Raw genomic sequence first — 22,602 nt, 5'->3', positions numbered from 1 at the left:
CCTGGTAGCATAGGTCTTGGGTATTGAATTTCCTCTAAAACATCTATTTTCCCATAAAAAGCCTTAGAAAACATTATTTCTATAAATATTTATAGTTTAAAACATCTTTAAAGATAGTACTCACGCATTCAAAGACTTTTATTCACGTTAAAAAAAATTCTTACGTGCTTTCGAAATTCCATCCTGTCGTGCGGGTGGGCTAACATCTGCTATCTCAGGGGATCGTAATGCGTTGCCGGCAGTTGTCGATTTTTCAAACTTGTCTAAAAACAACTATTGTGTCACCCAGGCCCTTTTGTCGCTCATCGAAATGACAGGAAAATGCTACTTTAAATGCAATTTCATAGCTAGCGGAGTTTATGAATTTTAAATAGAAGTTCATTTTAATTTGAACTCCTCCGAGTCATTAGCAGCTACGTGAAACCGTCTTTAAATGCCTTGAAACCTGACCCAGGTTTTCCTTCCCTAAAAATGAATGAACGAGAATGCATTCTTTTCCAAAAGAATATCGTCTCGTCAACACTAAAAACTAGTTGAGGGGGAAAGGAGCCACTTTCAATAACAGCTTGGAGTTCGTCAGAAAATGTTGTGGTGGCTGCGCTTGCAGATTCACCTGATATCGCCGCACTGAAAATACCTGCTTGCCGTTTAAATTCTGGAACCAACCGGAGCTTTCACTAAATGTCTCGGAGCGATACCTCTCTCGTCTTTTTGTACTGATTCACCATGAACTTTCCGTATGTGTAGACCGCTTGGTTGAAGTTGGTGCGGCTGAGGTCACTGATATTTTAGCTTCGTCTTTATTCAGGATAAGGCATCGTGAGTTTAAACTTCCGCGCAATATCGCTTTGACGCTCTCCATTTTCAAAGCAATTGACCTCTCTCAAGTCCTCTTCTAGGTTTATGGTTTTTCTTGATAAATTCTTGATTTTTCTACACGCATTCCTATTTTTTGCCATATTCTCTTGGTTTTTACTCTGTATGGCTCTATCTAAATCACCTTCTTCTGCTGAACTGTATTCCTGAGACGCAGAAGGCCTATGACTGCGGGGAGGGAACGAAGCCATTGTGTTTGAGACTCTATAGCGGACCCTTTTATGTGTTGATGCTATTCATGCGCAACTCGGCCATCGCTCCATTTCTCCCCCGTGAATACCGATGACCTTGAAGGCTTTAGCGTAGACGCTCTACCTGGAAGTCAATCGCCCGGTAACCTACGACGGCAAAAATACGTCTCAAACCGTATTGCTGAAAAAAAACTCATTTCCACTAGCCCCACGCTTAATTAACGATCTAAATTATTTATTATCATTCTGTTAAGGATACGAGATAAATCTTCGGTAGGCCGGCTATCTGGACCCAATGACGAGTAATACTTTTGGCAATTGCACAGCAATGAATTTCAATTAACATATAAGCAAAAAAGAAGATTTGAGGCAAGAAACAATATTAATATGCGTAAATTGATAGAAATTTCGTGTGTACTTAGCGCAAGTTCACGTTTTATCACGAAAGCGTTTAAGATTTTTGATTAGGCTACACTGCGTTGCAATGTTTCCCCGAGGAACGAATTTGCGCTATATCGAAATTGCGCTAATCGAAATTGCGCTATACGAGACATGGGTGTATTACGATTTTTAATAGATTGATTCCTTCCATTTGTTCGTCTTTCCGGCCATTTTAATATTAACCTACCTACTTCACTTAGTCTCACATAACTGTAAAACTGTAGCTTTAACTCACTTTGCAACGACCTTCGCAAACTTTTGGCTCGAGCGAACCCTCCCATCTAAGCAGAGTTTGACCTTGACTGCAAAGTGTGAACAGAATTTTATTAACTTTTTGTGCTGGAACCAAGGGCATATCCAGGATCATAACTAGGGGGGGGGGAGAAGCCATGGTCTAGGGGAGGGGGGCAAACAGAGTTGCGACATTAGTTTATGAGATTATTTCCTTGAAAAAATAGTTAATTTTTAGTTACATATCTTATGCTAAAATATATGACCTTTCGTGGGCTTGAAGAAAATTTGTTGAATGCTTTCATGTCAATTGAGTAGGTACTGATTTTGCTTAAAGACTTAAGCGATTTTTGCTTCTAGGTGTGGGCAGCCCCCCCCTCCTGCCCCTCGCTGGGTACTTAGGTCCATGGCTGGAACCAAGAATTCCATGTAATACTTACTTTCTCTTTCAAAACTCGGTCGCAGAGTTAACATGGATGCACAGGATAGAGGTTTTGCAGGAAAATAGGGTGGATTTCCTCTAGTGGCTTAGCTGTCCTATTGGTCCCCGTTAGGCGGTAGCTTCCATTTTTATCACAATCAGAAACTGAACAATTCTTTTATTAGATGAGGTAAAGATATTTCTCGTTTATTTAAAGTAGAATTACATGATTTTTTGCAATATTTGTGAATTTAAACCAACGACATCATTGATTACCAACTTAAAACTATTTCTAACATTGCATTCTGTTACATCAATTCCCATTGAGCTAAACTCTGAACCAAGCCTTATCATACAGGATGGTGAAACTGTGGAACAACTTTGCAAGCTCAACCCAGACTTTTTCCCTCCCAGTGAGAGAATTATCTGCAGCCACGGAGTTCAGTAGCTAAGTTTTCAAAAATGGTGATGGTACACTTCTTACCCAAATGTTGAATTGTTAATGATACTCTACATTTTATCATTATACTTTGCTGACATAGTGAAAAAGAAATAAAGGAATGCTTCCCTGAACACTTTAGTTGGTAGCTACAAATTTAGGGGAACAGGAAGAGTATCCATAAATTAAGCTAAAGTCAACCCCAGAGCTAGGATCCCTAACATTGCCACATGGCACCCTACTCAAGTGAACCGTTGCAACAGTGAAGTACAAGATATCCATAACTAATCCTCGATATCTACTTTTCTCTCATTGCCAGACACTATTGGCAACTTCCATCGGCTACAGTATGGGAGAGAGTACCTAAAATCTACATATTTGTGATATGTTACAGGTGTGGTAGTTCCTAAAGGCACACACATACCCACCCAAACGAGAGATCAACAAATTATAGCAATTCTAAACTTTCCCCCGATGAATACCTGCAAGAATCACTCTTATCATTTGTGCAGGATTGTTTCTAAGAGCTGTTCACGCAGTTCATGAGAAATCAACACCTATGCAACATAATTTAAGAAAAATTTGTTTTCCAGAGCAATGACCATTTGTCAATTATAGATGAGAAGTGTGAAACATTATTTACCTAAAAAATTGAAAGTAAATACACTAATCGCTGCAAAAAAATTTACCCTCAAACTTTCAAAATGAATTTTTAACGCTGCATAAAGCCTATGATGCAAATATTGTTTATGAACTAAAATTATAAGTATCCCACTTAATGACTGACAAAGGGCAATTCAAGAATCATTAATGAGCAAAGAGAAAGAACACCAATAATCACAGACATTCTAGCTTGTGCTCATCAGTTTCTTTTCAGATGAAGGATAAAACCATAATTTCATGAAAAGCAAAGAGCCCATGAGGAAATTTTATTGGTTAACATATCTCAAAGCGGCATACATTAAACATGTGCCTCAAAATATCAATCTTACACTTAAGTCAAAAAGGCATCCAAATCTAAAAGCACAAGTTCACAATAAAACAATTCCAACAAATTTACATTCAAAAATCATCACTTGTTTTAGTAAATAATCCAACTACCACACACACACCCCCCATTTTCTAAAATTAACCCAGAAATTTCAACACAAAAGATAACACCATCACTTAACAGAAATACAATTTAGGCAGCATCGAAATATTTGCAACTAACAGGCAAACTTCTAATTCATTCGACAAGATATTAAAAAAAAACTGTCAGTCATTATGAAAGAGATCCCATTGTAATGCCATCTCATTGCTGAAATGTGCATCTGTTCACAAAAAAGAGATCAATAATTTTAAATAGAGGCTAATCTTGTAAATAATTGCTGTGAGAGTAAAATGACAGTGAGGCTCTAAAATCTGAGGATAACTAAAGGCATCAAGGCACAGGCATAATTAAAACAATGAGGATAATACACAACACCGTAACAAACTATGAAAAATTCGATAGACTAGAACATCAGTAATACATAAGTTAATTTCCTCTCCTGAGCTAAAATCCGTAAATAACACCTTGGAAACTTGCAATGCACACCAGAAAGCCTTTTCAGTAATATTATTATGATTCAGGTACAAAATTAATGACATATGACAGCAATGTATTACTTTTGTGGCTTAACTTTGCTGCTACAGCGAATTATGCCAATGATATTTTCGATTGCTGGCGATTGATAAAAGCCATTGTATGAAATTAGAATGTTAATGTATAATTACCGAGAAGTATACAAAGAAATAGGATAAAGCATTGAACCATGTTTACGTGCAGTAATATTTCTTAGGTTGCACATCAGTACTATTGTCTGAATGATAAAACTTGCAGATTCACAGGGCACATACATGTACAAATATGTTAACCAATGCGACAACCTGATTTTAGTCTTATCCCAATATTTAACGTTCACCTAATCAATAAAATAGTAAAAAATAATTTAGAAAATGCATTACAAGCACTCTCCACGTTATGCAAAAGTCTGGGGAACATCACACAGGTATGCTGCCTTGAAGGATTTTCACGGCTAAATTGTGAAGTGTGGTTAGTCAGCACCTCAAATCAAACATTTCTTTCCTCTCCAATGCATATAAATATTGCAAATGAGCTCAAATGTTACCCAAAAAATTTAAAAGCAATACAAAATACTAAGCCCAAGAGCTAAATAATGAAACTAGTGAATTAAATGGAGTAATACATCCAAAATATTCTCTTCAATACACAAAATGACGTGACTAACGATTAAGAAATACACAACAGCATATTTGCTAAGACTCAAAATACTTACAATAAACTGAAACAGACTGTAGCCAAAAATACAAAAAGATTTGCCATAGTGAAACTTGCGATAAAAATTCACTGAAGTTAAGGAGTATTCATAATAAAAAAATAAGTCCTTCAGGTCTTAAGCGTAACCAGCAAGCATGCAAACAATTCGTAGTTAGGAAGGAAGGTCTTAAATCAACCAGAAGAGCTCCAAATTTTGATTGCCACACTAGCTTAACATCTTGCTATCTTTCATTGGGTAAGCAATTACTATTACTCATAGTTACATTCATGAACATTACAGTCTTAACGGCATTGGAAACCCATACAGTGACAACATTACAACCCTTTCTTGCAGGGATGACAGGTTAGTGACAAAATGTCACAAGTCTATATTACATGTCTTGTAAACTACGAATTTAGAGGAAAGGAGATCTTATTTCCTAATGAATAGACGGAGTTAAAATTTTAAACTTTAACACCCTCAGACTTAATAATCGCCCATAACTTGAAAGGCCATTTCCTCAGTCATTATAAAATTTCATTCATACAGTCCCAAACTAAAATTGCATGCATAAAAGTATACCAAAAGGTAAAACTTGGTCCATAATTCATCATCACTGAACAAAAGACATGATAAAATTTGTGTATGCATGATGATATAACACCACTTTTGCACAGGTTTATCACGGTGCACAGTATTTTTTCAATCACAGTCCAACAATCAGGAAGTGTAAGCTCCCATTCAACAATGAGGCCACATTCTTGTACAACATGTCACAGATCACTAGCATCACCCTCATGATCAACCTACGCAGAAGTCGGCAGAACGATACGGGGTGGATGCAGTGCTGGGAGTGATGTTGATGTCCCCCACCGATGACGAACCAGCAAATGACTTAACACTGCTAGCAGGAGGAGTTAGCAAGGCCAGGGACTTGGCTGGTGATGATTCATCTGTATCCTTACTTGAAGAGGGAGATGACGAAGTGGAAAGGGTCAGCACTAATGGAGGAGTTCTGACTTGCTCAGAAGTCATCCTCGCCAATCTTTCCTGAGCCTTTTCCTGAAATATCAACAATATTTACAGGATAATGTAAATATGGCAAGAATATAAATGTAGCAATGCCTCAAATACATTTATCCTAACTTAAGAATAAATATTACTGATACGAGGCTAAAGTCAATAATGACAGGAGGAACAGAGGAGGAGTTGGGAGAATAGTTTTTAGGTGATAAAGGAAAGTGTACGCCAAAAAGAACCAACAAATACATTATATGGACTAATAGAAATTGTTGCGCTATATTGAAATCTCCAACTTTCGAAGAGGGAAATTTGGCATTAACTAAAGCCTGAAACAAACTATCATTTTCTTTAGTTGCGAAAAGTGATCACTAGAGCGATCGCTTTTCATGACCGGAAAAGTCTTCACCTGAGTGATCATTTTTCTGAATCACACGGTCCCTCCCACCGTCGCCTTTCACATCACTTCCGATATCATAGCTGGTTGTCATCAGACCCGCATCAAGAAAATATATAACGTGTTTGTTTATCTATGTTGTTCCCACAATTGTCAAACGCTGCAATTGCTCCATACAGGCATGCTTTCTGATTGGCTGATATGGGGTTTTAGTGATGGTTTCAGCGACAGAAAAAGCAACCAGACGAGTGATGAAAAAAGTGATGGGAATCCTCACCATTAAGAGTGATCGTGAAAAACAATTGCAGGTGATGATCATTTGTGATTGATCACTCTAGTGATCGCTATAGTGATCACTTGGAAATTAAGGGTAAAATGATTGTGTGAATCAGGCTTTAATATTTGTGATTTCTATCAAATCTTTGTTAATGTGCTTGAAATTTAACAAGAAAGAGCTGGGCCAAAAAATTTAGAGGATGTATGTACATACGATGTAGAATCCCAAAGCAAAAACAAGAAACTTTCATAATTACCACCACAATTAATGATTTCTGTAGTACCCTATTTGCATTATTAAACCCGACCAAAGATATAATTTGTTATAAAAAACATAAAACTCGAAGAGCAATAAAGAGTATATTATCACCATTATCTTCGGAGAGAATTGATCATTACAATTAAGAACAAAAAATTCAATGTTCTACTTGAACAGGGTCACAGAAAGAAAAACTCTTAGGAATACCCTTTCTTTTGCCCTGCTACAGAATTTCATGTATCATCATGGACGATACTAGCTTGCACACAACCAATCCTATAACAATTAATGCTAGTCATGGATACATCAAACAATATATATGTAATATAACTATTTTTTTAAACATTGATGCAAGTTTTTCGCTAACTCTGCAACTAATGCTGACTAACTTGCAATTCATTTCATCATTGAAACAAGAAATACACCCAATCACCTAAAAAGGAATTTATACCACTGGCTCAAACACACACCAAATGAAACCAATGTAAAACTTCTAGATAAGTTTTTTAAACTGCTTCCTCACAGTGTTAACTGAAGAAGAATAGAAGAAACTACAACAGAGAACATCTGAGAAACTCCAACAAGTCTAGCAGCAAAAACCGAAGCCTTTTCAGTCTATACAGTCCAGTTCTCCCCATTAAATAGGTCTTTACACATATAGCAGTAGGAGTCCACAGGACAGACAGAGGAAAAGATACAGTAACCTACTGTAGACTATCATCCTTTAAAGTTTCTTAAGGCTGGGAGGGGCTCAGCTTCCAATCACATCAAACAGACAGTGGTGCACTCGGCAGCATAATAAGGTAGCCACATATACAAATAAATCACCACTAAGAACTGAACTTTTCCCAATGGACTCGAGAGGATTACCAATGGAGGTTTCCCCATGGTTAATCGATGCAAGAACATTTTCAAAAAAAAATCAAAAGATTCTTTAGGGATTCTCCTTTTGACCTACATATGTTCTACAACAGACGAACTCATTAAGGTATCTAAATCAGCATACAAACCTTTGTCAAAAATAAGCAAATATTGTTCCCCCACACCATATGACCACAATACCTCACGTATGAGATACCCTTCAAAGCAATGGTAATGAATATAATTTTCTACTCACCAGAAGATCAAGATCCACCAGATGTGTTTGTATGTTGTGGGAGTCATCCACAACCAATCGTGGTATTGTCTTTAAGAGGGCGGACCCACGAGTTCCACCATCAGCAGCAGCTGTACCCAGTCCCAAGCGTGCCCACACTGATTCTAATTGAGTGGGCAACTGGTCCATAGAATCTTTTAGCTCAATGGCAAAAGCCGACATCCACTCAACACAAGGTTTTATATCAGCAAATCTAAAACCTAAACAGAAGAATAAGAAGTTATCACTCTAAATAAAGAAAGCTATGGTTATATGCATACGCAGTTACTAATTCAATAGGGAGTCGATTCTTATAACCTACTAAAGCATAACATCTATACACTTAAACTACCACTCATGCCAGTGTCATGATAATTGGTTATTGGAATCACACACCATGTCAATTTATAAAAAAATGGCAGCATTATATTCTACAAATTTAGTTGACAAATTTATGTAGGTCATTGTCTGTTCTCAGGGACAGCTTCGGAAGATAGCGGAAAGCAAAAGGCAATGAGTTATGATAAATGAAGACAAGAGTTATGATAAAAGAGATTAAAAATATCTGTGATAATTTCAATTTGATTTACCCTCGATAACTGAGATTAACCCTTTCGAGATGGTGGAGCTTTTGTCTTAGCATGACTGCTGTATTGAGCCGCAAGAGACATTTCTTTCCCCTGGTGCGGAGCATTTTTGTGAGACGTTCATTAAGAAGGGTCTCCTGGATAATCACAAGCTCTCAGCTCCAGCTTTTTCGACCCCTCCCAGCAGGGACTCTGTGAGTAGCTGTGCTCCCTCCTTTCCTGGACCCTACCTGCGGCATTGGTTCGCGGTCAACTTATGGATTGCTTATAAGTATTTGGCATATGGATAATCGTTGCTGGCACGTAAATTACAGATTTGAATTGAATTCCTCATTTTTTTCTGAGCATTGTAAAATTTTAAACAAAGTATTAAGGTCAATATTAATGCCTTTAATGCAGCAACAATTTCCATGTTGAAGTTTATACAGAACTCGAGGTATAAGTTAATATTTATCATAGAATTTTGTTAAAAATTGTAAACGCTGCTCAAAAAACGGAAGAATTCAATGCTTACATAGTTTATATTTCTTGAGAAAAGAGGAAATATTTATAGCAAAACCTGACTGGATAAACAATTGTACTACCGCAGTCCCTTACCGCTACGAGGGGTAATATAAGACAAGGGGTCCGGGCACCTGCTCCCAGATTTTGAGGGTAAAGCCTAAACCCCGCAGTGCTGGGTCCCAAAACTAAGACGTCTGACACCCCCGACCGTCATTGAAGGGGTAGAGCTAGGAAACGTATAATTTGGCTTTCGTTCATTTGTGTAAGAAAACCTCCAACGAAAATATGCGGCTTTTGTCTCCCAGGTCAAAAAAAAACGTCCACACGTATACTTTCGTCTTTAGTAGGGAAAAGGTTAACATGGCTTGCCTACTTAAACGCATAACACCTTTACTTTCTAAGTGAACAGCAAAAAAACGGAAAGATAACCTTTATTTGCTCTAAGATATAAATGATGTCCAAATGTTCCATTTCCATGACATATGAGCACACTTCACTGAAGCAAATATATCTATACCATATCCTATCACAAGTCATATGCAGAAATGGAACGAAAGGCCAAAAACAAAAATACAATGATATGCATCAGTGAAAACTTTTCGCAGTAATGGCAAATCACACAACACGGCATATAAATTGTATTTTTTAATTGAAGCACCTAATTTCATGTAGCTCCTTTGGACTTCAGCATACACAGACTTTCAATGCATTACCATGATATGTCCTACCAAGATATGCACTCCTGAATCAATTATGCATAGTGAGTAAAACTAACACAACTCACCTGATACAGAGAGGGCAACTTCCTTAGACACAACATGATACAATGTGGATGCAGCAATGACAGAGTATGGAAATCTAAGCGACCCAGCATCTAAGGTGGCAAAATCTGCTAGGAATGCAGCACGGACCAAGGCTATGCCCGGAAACTGTGGGAAAACAAATGTTGCCCCAGAGGGAGGCTTAAGGATATTTGATGGTGCACTAGGAGTGAACCCTCTCCTCCTGCCCCTCCTCCTCCGTGAATGCCTCAGTTGAGTCATAGCTTCTGCCCTACGCTTCCCTGAGGAAGAGCACTCATCGAAAACTTCATAAACTCTATCATCCAAATCGTCATCATCATCCTTGGTTTCAGTTCCATCCTGGCCGTAAAGTTGAAGGAAAATGGTGAGCCACGAATTTACTGTGACTGATGACAAATCCCACTTTAAAGCCTGAAATAAAAACAACACATTTTTGTTTACAATGATGGTCAGGTGAAAATTAAATGGTAAAATAGTTCAAAATACGTAGACAAATTTTTTGGTCCACAAAATTTCTGAGTAATTATACTTGAACTAATAAGTACAGTGCAACCTCGATATAACGACACCCCACGGTGCACTAATAGACACTCGCTATAGCGAATTGTCGCTTTACCGGGGGTGGAGCAAATAATAGCCAATATACCTGTTGCGAACAGATATACAGGAACAGGAGTGGTGCGGCGACAGATAAACACCTATCCGATAAACGTAAGCATAAATCCAGGCGAAAGGCGATGTTTTTTTGCATCACTAAATTTCCTTACTCAAATAACGACTAACTATTCAAACAATTTATAAGCGCCGCACTGAATAAAAATCATGCAAAGCATTGTTTCGTCAATCATTATATTTATCGAACGACAATTTACCACATAAATTTGAGACTGAGCACTCCATTAACTTCATTTCTAACAGATCGCTATCAATTACAGAGGTTAAGGAGTCTTGATGAAAGTCTTCCGCGGTGAAACCCTCGCTATGGCGAGAGCCAACACCGAAAGGGTCTCGTAAAAATGAATTTTTAACACGCTTATTATAGGGTCGATTGACGGTGCATCGGCTATCTCTCGTAATAGCGGGGGTGTCGCTATAGCCCGTACTCGCTTTAACGAGGTTCCACTGTACACGAGATGTGGCTGGTATAAGATGCAGATTAGCTTCACATTGATTGAAAGTTAGAGAGGTTAGTGAAGTATATTCTTGATAAATAATGAATAACAAAAGGTATGAATAGACTCAATTATAAAAAAGACAGGAAAATATTCAGACTGCCAACGAGACATGCCAGTCCATCGGGATAGTTCCAAACCCGTTTTATGAATAAAAAACTGATACTCTCAATCAGCCCAAATCATGAAAGAGCAATATGAACATGCTGCAATCATTTATTTACCACTCCCACTCAAAAGTGGACAAAATGATGTTAAAAATTTAAGTAATGCAGGATACACACATTGAACATTCCGTTACAATTATTTCTATAAAAATTCCCAGAACGACATGATATTATTATGTATAAATTTGTTCCAGGACAGAACTATGGATAGGGTATATACACTAATGTAAGGTGTCTGGCAAACTTTCATGTCCAGAATAGTCCTAGAACACATTATTTTGGGGAGAGACAAAAATTCATCTTACCTTAAGAATGATTAGCTCTTTTTCTAGTATTTCATTTTCATCACACGCACCATCGGTTACATATGCAAATTCACATATCTTTGGTGGGTATATCTCTTCAACTTTTGCAGCAATGAAGAGGGATGTGATACCTACAATGAAAACAATCAATAATAACAGGAAGGCTAAGTAAATGCTTCATTTCCGAATCCATACAACTGCCATACTCTTTGCTTAGCATATGCATCAGTCAAGGTCTCTAATAATAATGTGATAACAACCCCAAACAATTTGTGGAAAAAGGAGATTACCTAATAGAAAATGATCATATTCAGCGAATAAGGGGCTTAGAAGAACTGGATAATCCTATCTATATACAGCCCTTGTGGTGACTGACTGACTGATGGATACAAATTCCCGACCACTTCTAGAAGTGCTGGAGAGCTGTAATTTGGCACGCGTGCGGAGAACCCGAAATGATCCGGAGGAAAAATCCGAAAACCGGAAGTTTCCGCCACGTGTCGTCGCTACGACGACAAAATGGCCGAAATCGGGCTTTTTCCGGGTACCGTCTTTTGGTTTTAATTTTACTGCGCGCGAACTGTGCGTGCCACATGGATATTAAATGCATTTTTTGAAAGCTGATAAACATGGGTACGTAAATATGTAATGTTGTTTGTTTCAATTCAAGAAATTTGCAGCCAAAATGGCGCCCAAAAATTGGTTTTTCGAAAATAATTTCATCCCTTCTGCTCCCCTCGACTTAATTTCAAGTGTATGATAACAAAAATGATTATTATATATGCTCACTTGATTCTCCATTTAACTTAGGCAACAATTGTTTTTTGTCACAATTGACTGCCGAGGAAAAAATTAAAATATGCCGAAAATCGCCAAAAAGTACAATTTCCAAAAGATTAACACAACATTTCGTCCAGTTTTACACTACCGATTTCGTTTAGACTTAGTATATGCATAAAAATAGTCATTTTGTTTTAGAAAATTTAAACATTTTTACAATTTTACCATCGATAAACCAGCAGAAAATTAAAAATGGCGGACATTTCCCATTTTTTCCCGGGAGTCCGTTTACTCTTTATCGTTATACAGGCGATACATTTCTCTCACACGAACTATTGGTGCATATTATGAAAGCCAATAAATGTAAACTCCTACTAATGTAATTTTTTAAGTAAATTTCCAAGTTAAACGCTTTCAAAATGGCGTCCAAAAATTGATTTCTCGGAAAATATTTCATACTTTCCACTGCCGTCGGCCATATTTTGTGAGTTGGGCAACGAAAATGATTATTATACATGTTTATTACACCCTCTACGAAATATAGGGAACAATTTTCTTTCGTCGTTCTTGGTTACTCAGAAAAAAATTAAAATATTCCGAAAATCACCAAAAATTACGATTTCCAAAAGATGAACACAGGATTTGTCAACTTTTACCTCTCCGATTTCTTTGAAACTTAATAGTTACATACACCTATGCATTATCTTTTAGAAAGAATAAAAATTTAATAAATGATTTAATTAATATAACCGCGAAAAGATAGAAATGGCGGGCACTACTAATTTTTTCCGGGGAGAGATTTACTTTTTATTGTATTACTCTCGACATATGGATGTCATAGGGGCAACTTCTCTTAGATATGATAGTAAATGATTGTGACCATATAATTTTGTCATCTTTAAACCCCCTGAAAACCCCTAAAAAATTAAAATTTGCATATAAGTAGCCTTTTCGGGTACTTTTCGTCAGAATTCCGCCGCATTTCCAAGCCTTACCACTCATCGCTACGGAATTGATGTAGACGATTGATGACCCCTGGCTTTACAAACCTATAAACCCCCGGTAAACCCACATACACCCCCCAAAAAATAAAATTTTTCATATAAGTCTACTTTTTGGGTACTTTCCGTGACTATTCCACCGCTGGTTCTTACCCCAACGACTAATCCCTACGGAATTTATGTGAACGAATGGTGATCGCCAGGAGTACACTCATATAAACCCCCGGTATCCCCCTAAAATCCCCCCAAATGTAAAATGTGCCATTAAATCTCCTATTTGGGAACTTTTTGGAAAGATTACGCCGCACTACCCGTCCCCTCTGAGCTCTAGATCCAGAATGTTTGGTGAAGGCGGGCCACCGTAAACCATACGGGAAAAAATACCAGAAAACCCCCGATCACCTCCTGGAACCTCGCCGAAAAAAATTAAATTTTTAAAGTCGCCATTCCGAATAGTTTTCGTCCCATTTTAGCCGGTGCCACTACTACTTATTAAAACCCCCGATAACCCCGTGAAACCTCCCAAAATATTTTTTTTTAAATCCTCTCTCCAGGTAAAAGAATCGTCAGAATTCCGCCTCTATTTTAGACCCCTAGGACTTATCGGCACAGAATTTATGAGAACGATTTGTGACCATTGGTTTAACAACAGTATAAAACCCCCGGTATTCCGTTGGAACCCCCCGCAAAAAAATGAAAAAGTTGCCATGAAGTCTTCATTTATGGGTACTTGTCACCACTATTACGCCGCATTTCCCTACCCTTTACAATCATCGCTACATAATCACTGTGGAGGATTGGTGACCGCATGCATAACACATTAAAACCCCGAATCCCCCGGGGCACCCCTCTCGGTGGATAAGACCATTTATGAGGACTAAGCGGAGCAGCCGCGGGGGGCTCTTCATCCCCAAGGCGGCGAAACCGTTCCGAGGAGTAACTGGCGTAGGCGAGGGGGAGCTTCAGTAACCCCCGGGCGGCGAAGCCGCCCCGATGTTTGAAACGGCGCAGCCGCTGTGGGCTCTCTCCGCCCTTTGGCGGTGAAGCTGCCCCTTAATCGAATAACGGTGAAACAGTTCCGAAATGCCCTTGCCCTCTGGGCGGCTATGCAGACGCCAGACGATGAACGGCGAAGTACTTTTTGGGTAATTTTCGTGACTATTCCACCGCTGGTTCTTACCCCAACGACTCATCCCCACGGAGTTTATGTGAACGAATGGTGAGCGCCAGGAGTACACACATATAAACCCCCGGTATCCCCCTGAAATCCCATCCCTGAAATGCCATTAAGTCTACTATTTGAGAACTTCTCGCGAGCATTACGCCGCACTACCCGTCCCCTCTGAGATCTTGATCCGGAATATTTGGTGAGGGCGAGCCACCGTAAACCATACGGGAAAAATACCAGAAAACTTATGAAACCTACTTGAACATCGCCGAAAAAAAATTTAAAGTCGCCTTCCCGAGTAGTTTTCGTCACAATTTAACCGATGCCCCTACCACTTATTAAAACCTCGGTAACCCCGTAAAACCTCCCAAAAAATTTCTAATAAATCGCCTCTTCAGGTAAAAGAATCGTCAGACCACTGTTCCGGACCCCTAGGACTTGTCGTCACAGAATTTATGAGAACGATTTGTGACCACTGGTTTGACACAAGTAAAACCCCCGGTATTCCGGTGGGAACCTCCCGCAAAAAAATGAAAAACATGCAATTAAGTCTTCTTTTATGGGTTCTTGTCGCTACTATTATTCCGCATTGCACTACCCTTTACAATCATCGCTACGTTATCACTGTGGACGATTGGTGACCGCATGCATAACACATTAAAACCCCCGAATCCCCCTGGGCACCCCTCTCGGTGGATAAGACCATTTATGAGGAATAAGCGGAGCAGCCGCGGGGGGGCTCCTCAACCCCAAGGCGGCGAAGCCGCCCCACAACGAGGAATGGCGAAGCCGTTCCGAGGAGTAACTGGCGTAGGCGAGGGGGAGCTTCAATAACCCCCGGGCGGCGAAGCCGCCCCGACGTTCATGCGGCGCAGCCGCTGTGGGCTCCCCCCACCTCTTGGCAGCGAAGCCGCCCCTTAAACGAATAACGGTGAAACAGTTCCGAAATGCCCTCGCCCTCTGGACGGCTATGCCGACCCCAGACGAGGAACGGCGAAGCCGTTCCGAGGAAGGAGTGTGGCGCTTTCCTACCCCCTGGCCGGCGAAGCCGGCCCCTAGCTTAGGTGAGATTATTCGAAATAAAATTCTTCGAACGACCACAAATGTAGACGGCGAAGCCGGAACCGGGGTTTTAAGGGGCGGAGCCCCTTAACGAGCGCGCGCAGCGCAGCGAGTATTCTTATCAACTCGTAATGTATGTAATGCTATGAGAAGAAATTTTGCTTAGATTTAATTTCTATTAAATATATGTGAGACCTTTGCATTACAATAGTTCCAGTAATAGTGCATCAGTAATTTTTTTCCTTGACTGATAAAATGCAAATGAATGTTGTGCCAATCACCCTTTGGTATTCTAAGCTCTACAAACCTTCAGACAAAAACAGTAAAACGTTCTCTATGAGAATTAAGGCATAATGGACTGCGTAGAACAGTCAATGGCAGAAAGAACTCCTAAACTTACAGTGAAATACTTTAACCCTCAGTCTGCAGGGTCCCATAAACAGCTGCAGAGTAAAAAAGAAAAAATAGTGGCAAGTCCCGGAAAAAGATACTTACCCCAATGAGAATCAGATACTTTCACTGTCACGCAAGATGTACCTAAGTGTAGACCACAACAATCAAACCTGAGGACCCCATTCTCCTCTAGGAAGAATTCAAGGAATACATTCAAGAAAATATACGTTGTGGTCACTTACGCTGAGTTGAAACTACAAACAAGTAATGGCAAAGGTAATTTTGTTTTTTATCAAAAATATGGATGAATAGAGAAAAGTTAGGGAGATTTCTGAGAGGATTCTGAAAAAATACCCTATTATTGACAGTTGCTTTTGTGAGTGTGAGCATTCAAGAGAGCCACCAAGACCGATCCTGACAGATTATATTGAAATAAGTTTGCCAGGGTGACATAATATTGAAGTATGTTCGGTGCCATAGAAACAGAGGGCCACAGAAAACATTATCTCTCACTTAATTGAATGATTTTTGGATAATAGTGGTGTGGTAAAAACAAACTTCAAAAAAGGAGATCACAAAGACATTGGCAACAACTTACAAAGCACTCATTTAAGTCAAAGGGGTGAGGAAATGCATGAGAAATGAAATGGAATAACAAATATTTTTAAATCAGGCAAGAGTGATGGCAGTAGAGGTGTAAAACTCAATCTAAAGAGAGAAAATAATAATTGACTTGCCAGTACCTCTTATGTCAAAATTCAAAGAAAAAAATAAATTAATTAAATACTCCAATAAATGAATCAAAAGTATAACGGAACAAATGTGAAAATGTCTCTCCTCCCAAACTTCCTATGCACTCATGCAGAGTCAAACGGGAGGAGTCAACTTCTATTGCTTCCCTTGGAGGGTTACACTTGAATCATTTGCGATGGAATCCTGTATAAAAAGATTCCAAATGACCATTATTATTTCATTAATATGAGAGTTCTTGTTTGTACACAGGAATCCATCTTGAAGGTTTTCAACAAACCTCCCCTGGCATTCACATTCTTTGTGCTCTAGTCTTTATCTAAATTGAGACCTCTCGGTCTTACATGTCTTCTCACCTACTAACTTCCTTCACCTGTGTTCACTAATAGTCCATTAATGCTGGCATAAGCAGCTTTCCCGATCTTACCCAAAGAGTGGAAAATCATAACTGCATATCATACTTCATTGAGAGAAGGATAACAACATGTACACTTCTAGTATGTAATCAGGGTCCCCACTCTAACTAAATAAAATTCATGAATTTTCCCAGGTTTTTTTTCACGGCAGACGAAATTCACGGCTTATACACGGTTTTAAGGTTTTCACGGTTGAGTGGGAAACCTGGTAATTCACTCACCCTCATATTACTAATCTAATGTCATTCTTTAATGCATGGCCTCATCTTACAATAATTCCTACATCAGAATGTAACACTGTTTGAAATCACAGATGTAATCATTCCCCTCATTAAAACACTCCTCAAATTTAAATTTAACTCCTTCTTTAGACTACTTCTCCTTTAATAATATAAACATTTTCAAAACATACCGATGAGTTGCAGCTGTTGTTTTGGGACATTCTGCTGTGCAGAGAGAAACCGGTCAATGAAATCTTGTGCAAGGTAGTATGTTTCTCGATGAAGCTTGTATACCTCACAAACCTGAAAAGAGTAAGCACATGCAATGACCGGAAATAAAGAGGTAGAAAATGAAGTTTGACCAATGGCTCTATCATAGACAAACGATTGAGCCAAGGTCAAGGAAGGCCACATTAAGTTATGCAGAAATTTGGGACAAATAGAAAAATGAAATGAGGAGGAAGACAGTACTGACAAGAATTAACCTTTCTGTATCACAATAAAGAGTAATCACCATTTTCCAGCATTATTCTTCACATAATGAGAGCCTAAAACTCTCAGTGCCACAAGATATTTTGACTAACTAGAAACACTCCTCTGGCCACTATAATTTTGCATGCTGGAAATCAGAAACTGCTAAGAACTAGGCAAAGAACATAGCTAGTTAATCAAATGGGATTCATTAATGGGTCTGAGCCCAGTTTTAAGATACTGGAGACTCCACAGAGCAATCATAAAACCTATCAGTGGTACTCATACCAAGTCCTTGGGGTCCCCACAAGGATTACACACTGATGAGTCATACTATTCCTGGTAAGAAAAATATCTCTTCAGAAAATGATATCTCACTCACACATTCAACTCACACACACCAAAGGAAACAAAAGAACATACACACCCCATATCAGCTGTGCATGCTGTAGCACTGAAAGCCTACAAAACTGATGGGATAAAGACATACGGCATGCTTGCTTTCTCTCACCAGAAAGCAAATTCTCATTTAAAAAAAACCTTAACCAAATACAATTTATCATAAGTAACACACTATCACCATAAAGTGCCACAGCTAATAGCATAAAAACAATACAAGCCATAGAGGGGAAGGTTCAGATAAAGGTACTATGGTACCATAATAAGTTACTACATTCAGCAAACAACTTACTGGCAATGCAAAGTTTTCAGAGAATACCCAAGGGATGACAAAAGGTTTTGAAAATAGGAAATGTTGAGTAGAAGGATGTTCATGGTTTTCAAGAAATTAAAAGAAACTGGTGATTTGGATTTTTCATCTACTCCAGTCTTCACTTTCACTATTTTATTAACTTCATATTCCACCACTTCTGGTAGCCAAGAGTACATGAAATTAATAACCCACCTGATCTTACAGGATCTTAAATTTAAAAAAACTTTCTACAAGTACAATTCATAGCTTAAAAGGACTACGGAAACTGTCATTTCTAAAAATGTGTTGCTTGTGGTCTTTCAATAGTATCATGTTGTCTTCCATTCCAGCTTAATCCTAGCATGTCCAACAACCACTACTGCAATCCTTGAAAAACGTGGCACTATGAAGATTACATCCAATGAATACTTATAACTTGTTTGCATGCAGAACATGCGAAAAAGAATAAATACTACCAAATAATGAGTAGAAATAAAATCCACCTACTTCCATGAGCCAGTCCAGCAGTATAGATCGCATCCTTGGTTCCAAAGATGGATGTGATGAGAAAAGTTTTGGATTCCTTAATTCACTCCATCGCTTCTCCTTGCTCACCAATATGTCCCACACCTCAGTCGAGTCTGCCCATCCCAAACCTGAAGGCAAGGGCATACTTTGAGGTGAACCATAAGTTGCTGATGATGATGTTGACTGAGTCTGCTGACTTTGAGTGCTGAGGGAAGGTGGAGTGAGAAGCCACGGAGAAAGAGTTGATGGCAATTCTTTCCCAGACCTCAAGAAAAGAGATAAAAAACAAAGCAATGAGAAACTATATCATCAACATTACAGAAGACATCATATTAGAGCATGCATTAACCGCAGCAATGTGTAAATGAATTTATCTACCAACAAAACTAATCTTAATTAATAAAAGATGAGACTCCAAAAGAGTGCATATCTTAAATTAGCCATACTGCATGAAGAATGGAAAAAGACACATGAAAAGAATTCTAGCAAAAACAGCTATTGTAAAAGCACAACAGGAAAGAGATGACTTTCTACAGAAAGAAGAAAAGCTACATCCAAATGGCTGATATTATGCAATGGCAACAGCCCAGCTAACTACTAAACCACAAAACGCACACGAGGCCAAACCCTAGGATTCGTCATTGAACGATATCCCATATCTCTATGATCCTACTTACTGGGTTAATGGCGTTAAATTCTGGTGTTCCACTTCCACATTGGGAGAGAAAGAGGATGCTGTATTTCCGACATCTGAATTTTCTTTGTTGGCCTCATCACGTGTATCCGTGTCCTCAGAAGTTATTACTCCTTCACTGGATTCCTCTTGGCGTTCGTCCTTCCCAATGGAAAGACCATCCAAGAGATCGAGATCGGAATTTGCCTCATTGGTACCACTGGAAAGAGCTTCATCAGCCACACGCTGTGTCCATTCGTCGGGTGATGACCAACCAACCTTGGGAAGAAGTTTACCTCATTTAGAACATACGATTCAAATAAATTTATACAGCAAAATGTTTCTGAAAAGTGACTAATTAAGACACATACGTCCACTCTTACTGCTTGCCTTTTGGGTTCTTGCCACACGGTTTCGTTTTCATCCTGCTATGAAAAAAAGTTGTTGATAGAAAAATAATTATCAGCAAACAAAAATTTAATACAATTCAAAAGAACTCACTTGATCGTCTTCTCTGTATTTCCTTTTGCGGGAACCCATCCCAGACGAACTCGACGACCTGAGGCGGAATATTGGGATTAGATATAACTATTTCACGGTACTAAGTTCAAGCGAATCTTATATTATGATTACTAACCTGTCCCGCATGCTTGAAATATGTTTCTATGATCTCCAACTTCAAACTTGGGCTTCGTAGATCTAAGAGAGATAAGGAAGGAAAATAAATCACTACTATGGAACTTCAGTCAAATTAGAAATACTCATATTGAAAAGATTAAATAACATACATCATTTTATCATCACTGACACAGAAAACATAATTTCGAAACGCTTCTACGATTGGTATTCACAATGACGTGTACCAGTCGACAAAGTTCTAGCGATTTAACTGTGTGATTCGATGAGGAAAGGAATTAAATGGCTCATACATACGAATGATAGTGAAATAAAGACTGAACTATATTAATTTCAATATATCCAAGGACAAAGCGTAAATAATTGATCAAAAATCGTATCTAAACAGATCCTTCATGTCGGCGCCATTGCCGACCCGCTACTACTCGAAGGTATTTCTTGACTATGAATTTGGTTGTAATATGGCAGAAAATTGACCCCACGAAGATAGTTTATTTCTTAAAGAACTAAAGAAGACATAAATAGTTCCCTAAAAGGAATTTACGACACTCCGGGCAACCAAACAACTCAAATTATGGCCACCACAACGTACATGAGATTGCGCGCGAAAGTGGGCTTCGACATTTAAGACATGATATTTATGTATTAATCTGCATAACTGCTCTAAAGTCTTATCCTTAAACTATCGATATAAACGTATTACTACGAAAACATTTGCAACTGCTTCGGAGAAAACGAGAGACTACTCGAACGCTGATCCCACTCGAGTACGTGTAACACATTTTATGGGTCTAATATCAACTATTACGACTCAATAGTAACGCAACACCAAATTAGCACTCACATTATTTTTGCTGCACCACATTCTCCTTAAATACTGATTCCAGCAGCGAAAAGAACTCACTAAATTCTGTTGTATTCAAGCGTTGCATGCTCCGGCGGGAAACTGCATTACCAGTACCACCAAGTGATTTCAGCTGAAGTAAATACATACGCAGCCTCAATAATTGTTTTTGAGGGGAAAAGCATCAACGTAGCAACCGAAATCCCTGGCCATTTGGCCAAGAATCGAATCTGACTGCGAAAATAAATATTCGCAAGGCTGTACCGGAACGCCTAGAAGTTCCCGCTACGAAATCTTGCCTTGAAAGATATACGAAAAAATAACTGACCGAGGAGGGCGCCGAGGGCGCTGACTTAGCCAGGGCGTCGTAATCTCTGATTGGTAGAAAACTTTTCGGTGAGGGGAGGAAGCGGCAGCGGTCCCTTGAGTTCCCCTTCATCCCCCAGCTGTCGCTCAGCTGATCGCAGCGGCTACGTGTAGCGAAGCGGGAATAAACTAATTCCCGCCAGAAATCGGTAATTGAGCATCAAATTACGCTAAAAGTATACATGTCATCTGAGTCATTTATTCAATTAGCCGGAAACAACCTGCAGTCTTGCTTTTGTCGAATCTCCTCGAATGGGCAGATAAATCACTTTTCCGTTCAATTAAAACTGTACTACATTTTAACACAACATTTTTCAATACCCCGTTTAAAGGCTCGACAGGTCTCAAAAATGAAAACTTGAGTTAAAAAGAGCCAGAAAAAACTAAAGAATCCGACTTCTTTAAAATGCTTCATTCATATGAAATAACGTAACAGCGGTAGTTTATTTCTGATTTTTTTATCTTTATCTCTCGTCTAATATCACCTGTACCAATAATCTATTTCGGAATTTAAAGGCAACGTTAAAGGTCAACATCTAACAAGCGGATTCCAACTAGCACGTACCTTGATTGTGTGCTGCATGAGCTCCAATACAGTGGCGCAGCGAAGGGGGGTTTTGGGGGATAAAACCCCCGCCCAGAGCTCAAGAAATTTTTAAGTTTAATCCGTTTCACTTAATTAGATTAATATTACTTATAGAATAATGTAAAGATTATAAAAATATCTCTCAGAAGGCCGTAAAACTCACCATTTAGAACCATTTATCTTAAAATTTTCTGGGGGAGGGCCCCGCACCTCCAGCTTCCCCTGGCGGGTATTCCATACCCCCTAACTCCCCAGTATTAGTTGTGCCTAAACCCCCCCCCCCCCCTAGCCTAAATCCCTAGCTGCGCCCCTGCTCCAATAAAACTACACAAATCGTTTCTTATTAGATTGTACATAGGAAACAAGTACTTAAAACACTTAGGAAATCTTTAAAATAATTATATTTTAGATTATATTCATTCATAGAGTACGATAGATTTGTTCCACTATGAGTACACTTTTTATCCTGATTAACGTCAGGATGACATT

At 38.9% G+C, this 22,602-nt stretch overlaps 1 protein-coding gene across 3 annotated transcripts; it reads right to left on the bottom strand.

The window, feature by feature from the left end:
* Window positions 1-3,495: 3,495 nt before the first annotated feature.
* LOC124162658 (G1/S-specific cyclin-E1) lies at window positions 3,496-21,506 on the bottom strand. Of its 3 annotated transcripts, none has more exons than XM_046539267.1 (11): window positions 21,162-21,506; window positions 20,319-20,380; window positions 20,183-20,240; window positions 20,053-20,106; window positions 19,686-19,960; window positions 18,988-19,273; window positions 17,510-17,621; window positions 11,528-11,658; window positions 9,865-10,294; window positions 7,972-8,210; window positions 3,496-5,964 (listed from the first exon to the last, which is right to left on the bottom strand). In XM_046539267.1, exons 2-11 carry the CDS (start codon window positions 20,327-20,329, stop codon window positions 5,704-5,706), a joined length of 1,857 nt encoding a protein of 618 aa, XP_046395223.1. In that variant the 5' UTR covers window positions 20,330-20,380; window positions 21,162-21,506; the 3' UTR covers window positions 3,496-5,703. The 3 variants fall into 3 exon arrangements, with proteins under 3 accessions (XP_046395223.1, XP_046395208.1, XP_046395217.1); XM_046539252.1 differs by having other exon boundaries at window positions 20,053-20,109; window positions 21,162-21,505; XM_046539261.1 differs by lacking the exon at window positions 21,162-21,506 and adding an exon at window positions 20,470-20,678 and having other exon boundaries at window positions 20,053-20,109.
* Window positions 21,507-22,602: the final 1,096 nt, after the last annotated feature.

Source organism: Ischnura elegans, chromosome 1, assembly GCF_921293095.1.
Source record: "Ischnura elegans chromosome 1, ioIscEleg1.1, whole genome shotgun sequence".
NCBI classification, from domain to species: domain Eukaryota; kingdom Metazoa; phylum Arthropoda; class Insecta; order Odonata; family Coenagrionidae; genus Ischnura; species Ischnura elegans.
This window is presented reverse-complemented; position numbering and strand designations above follow the sequence as displayed.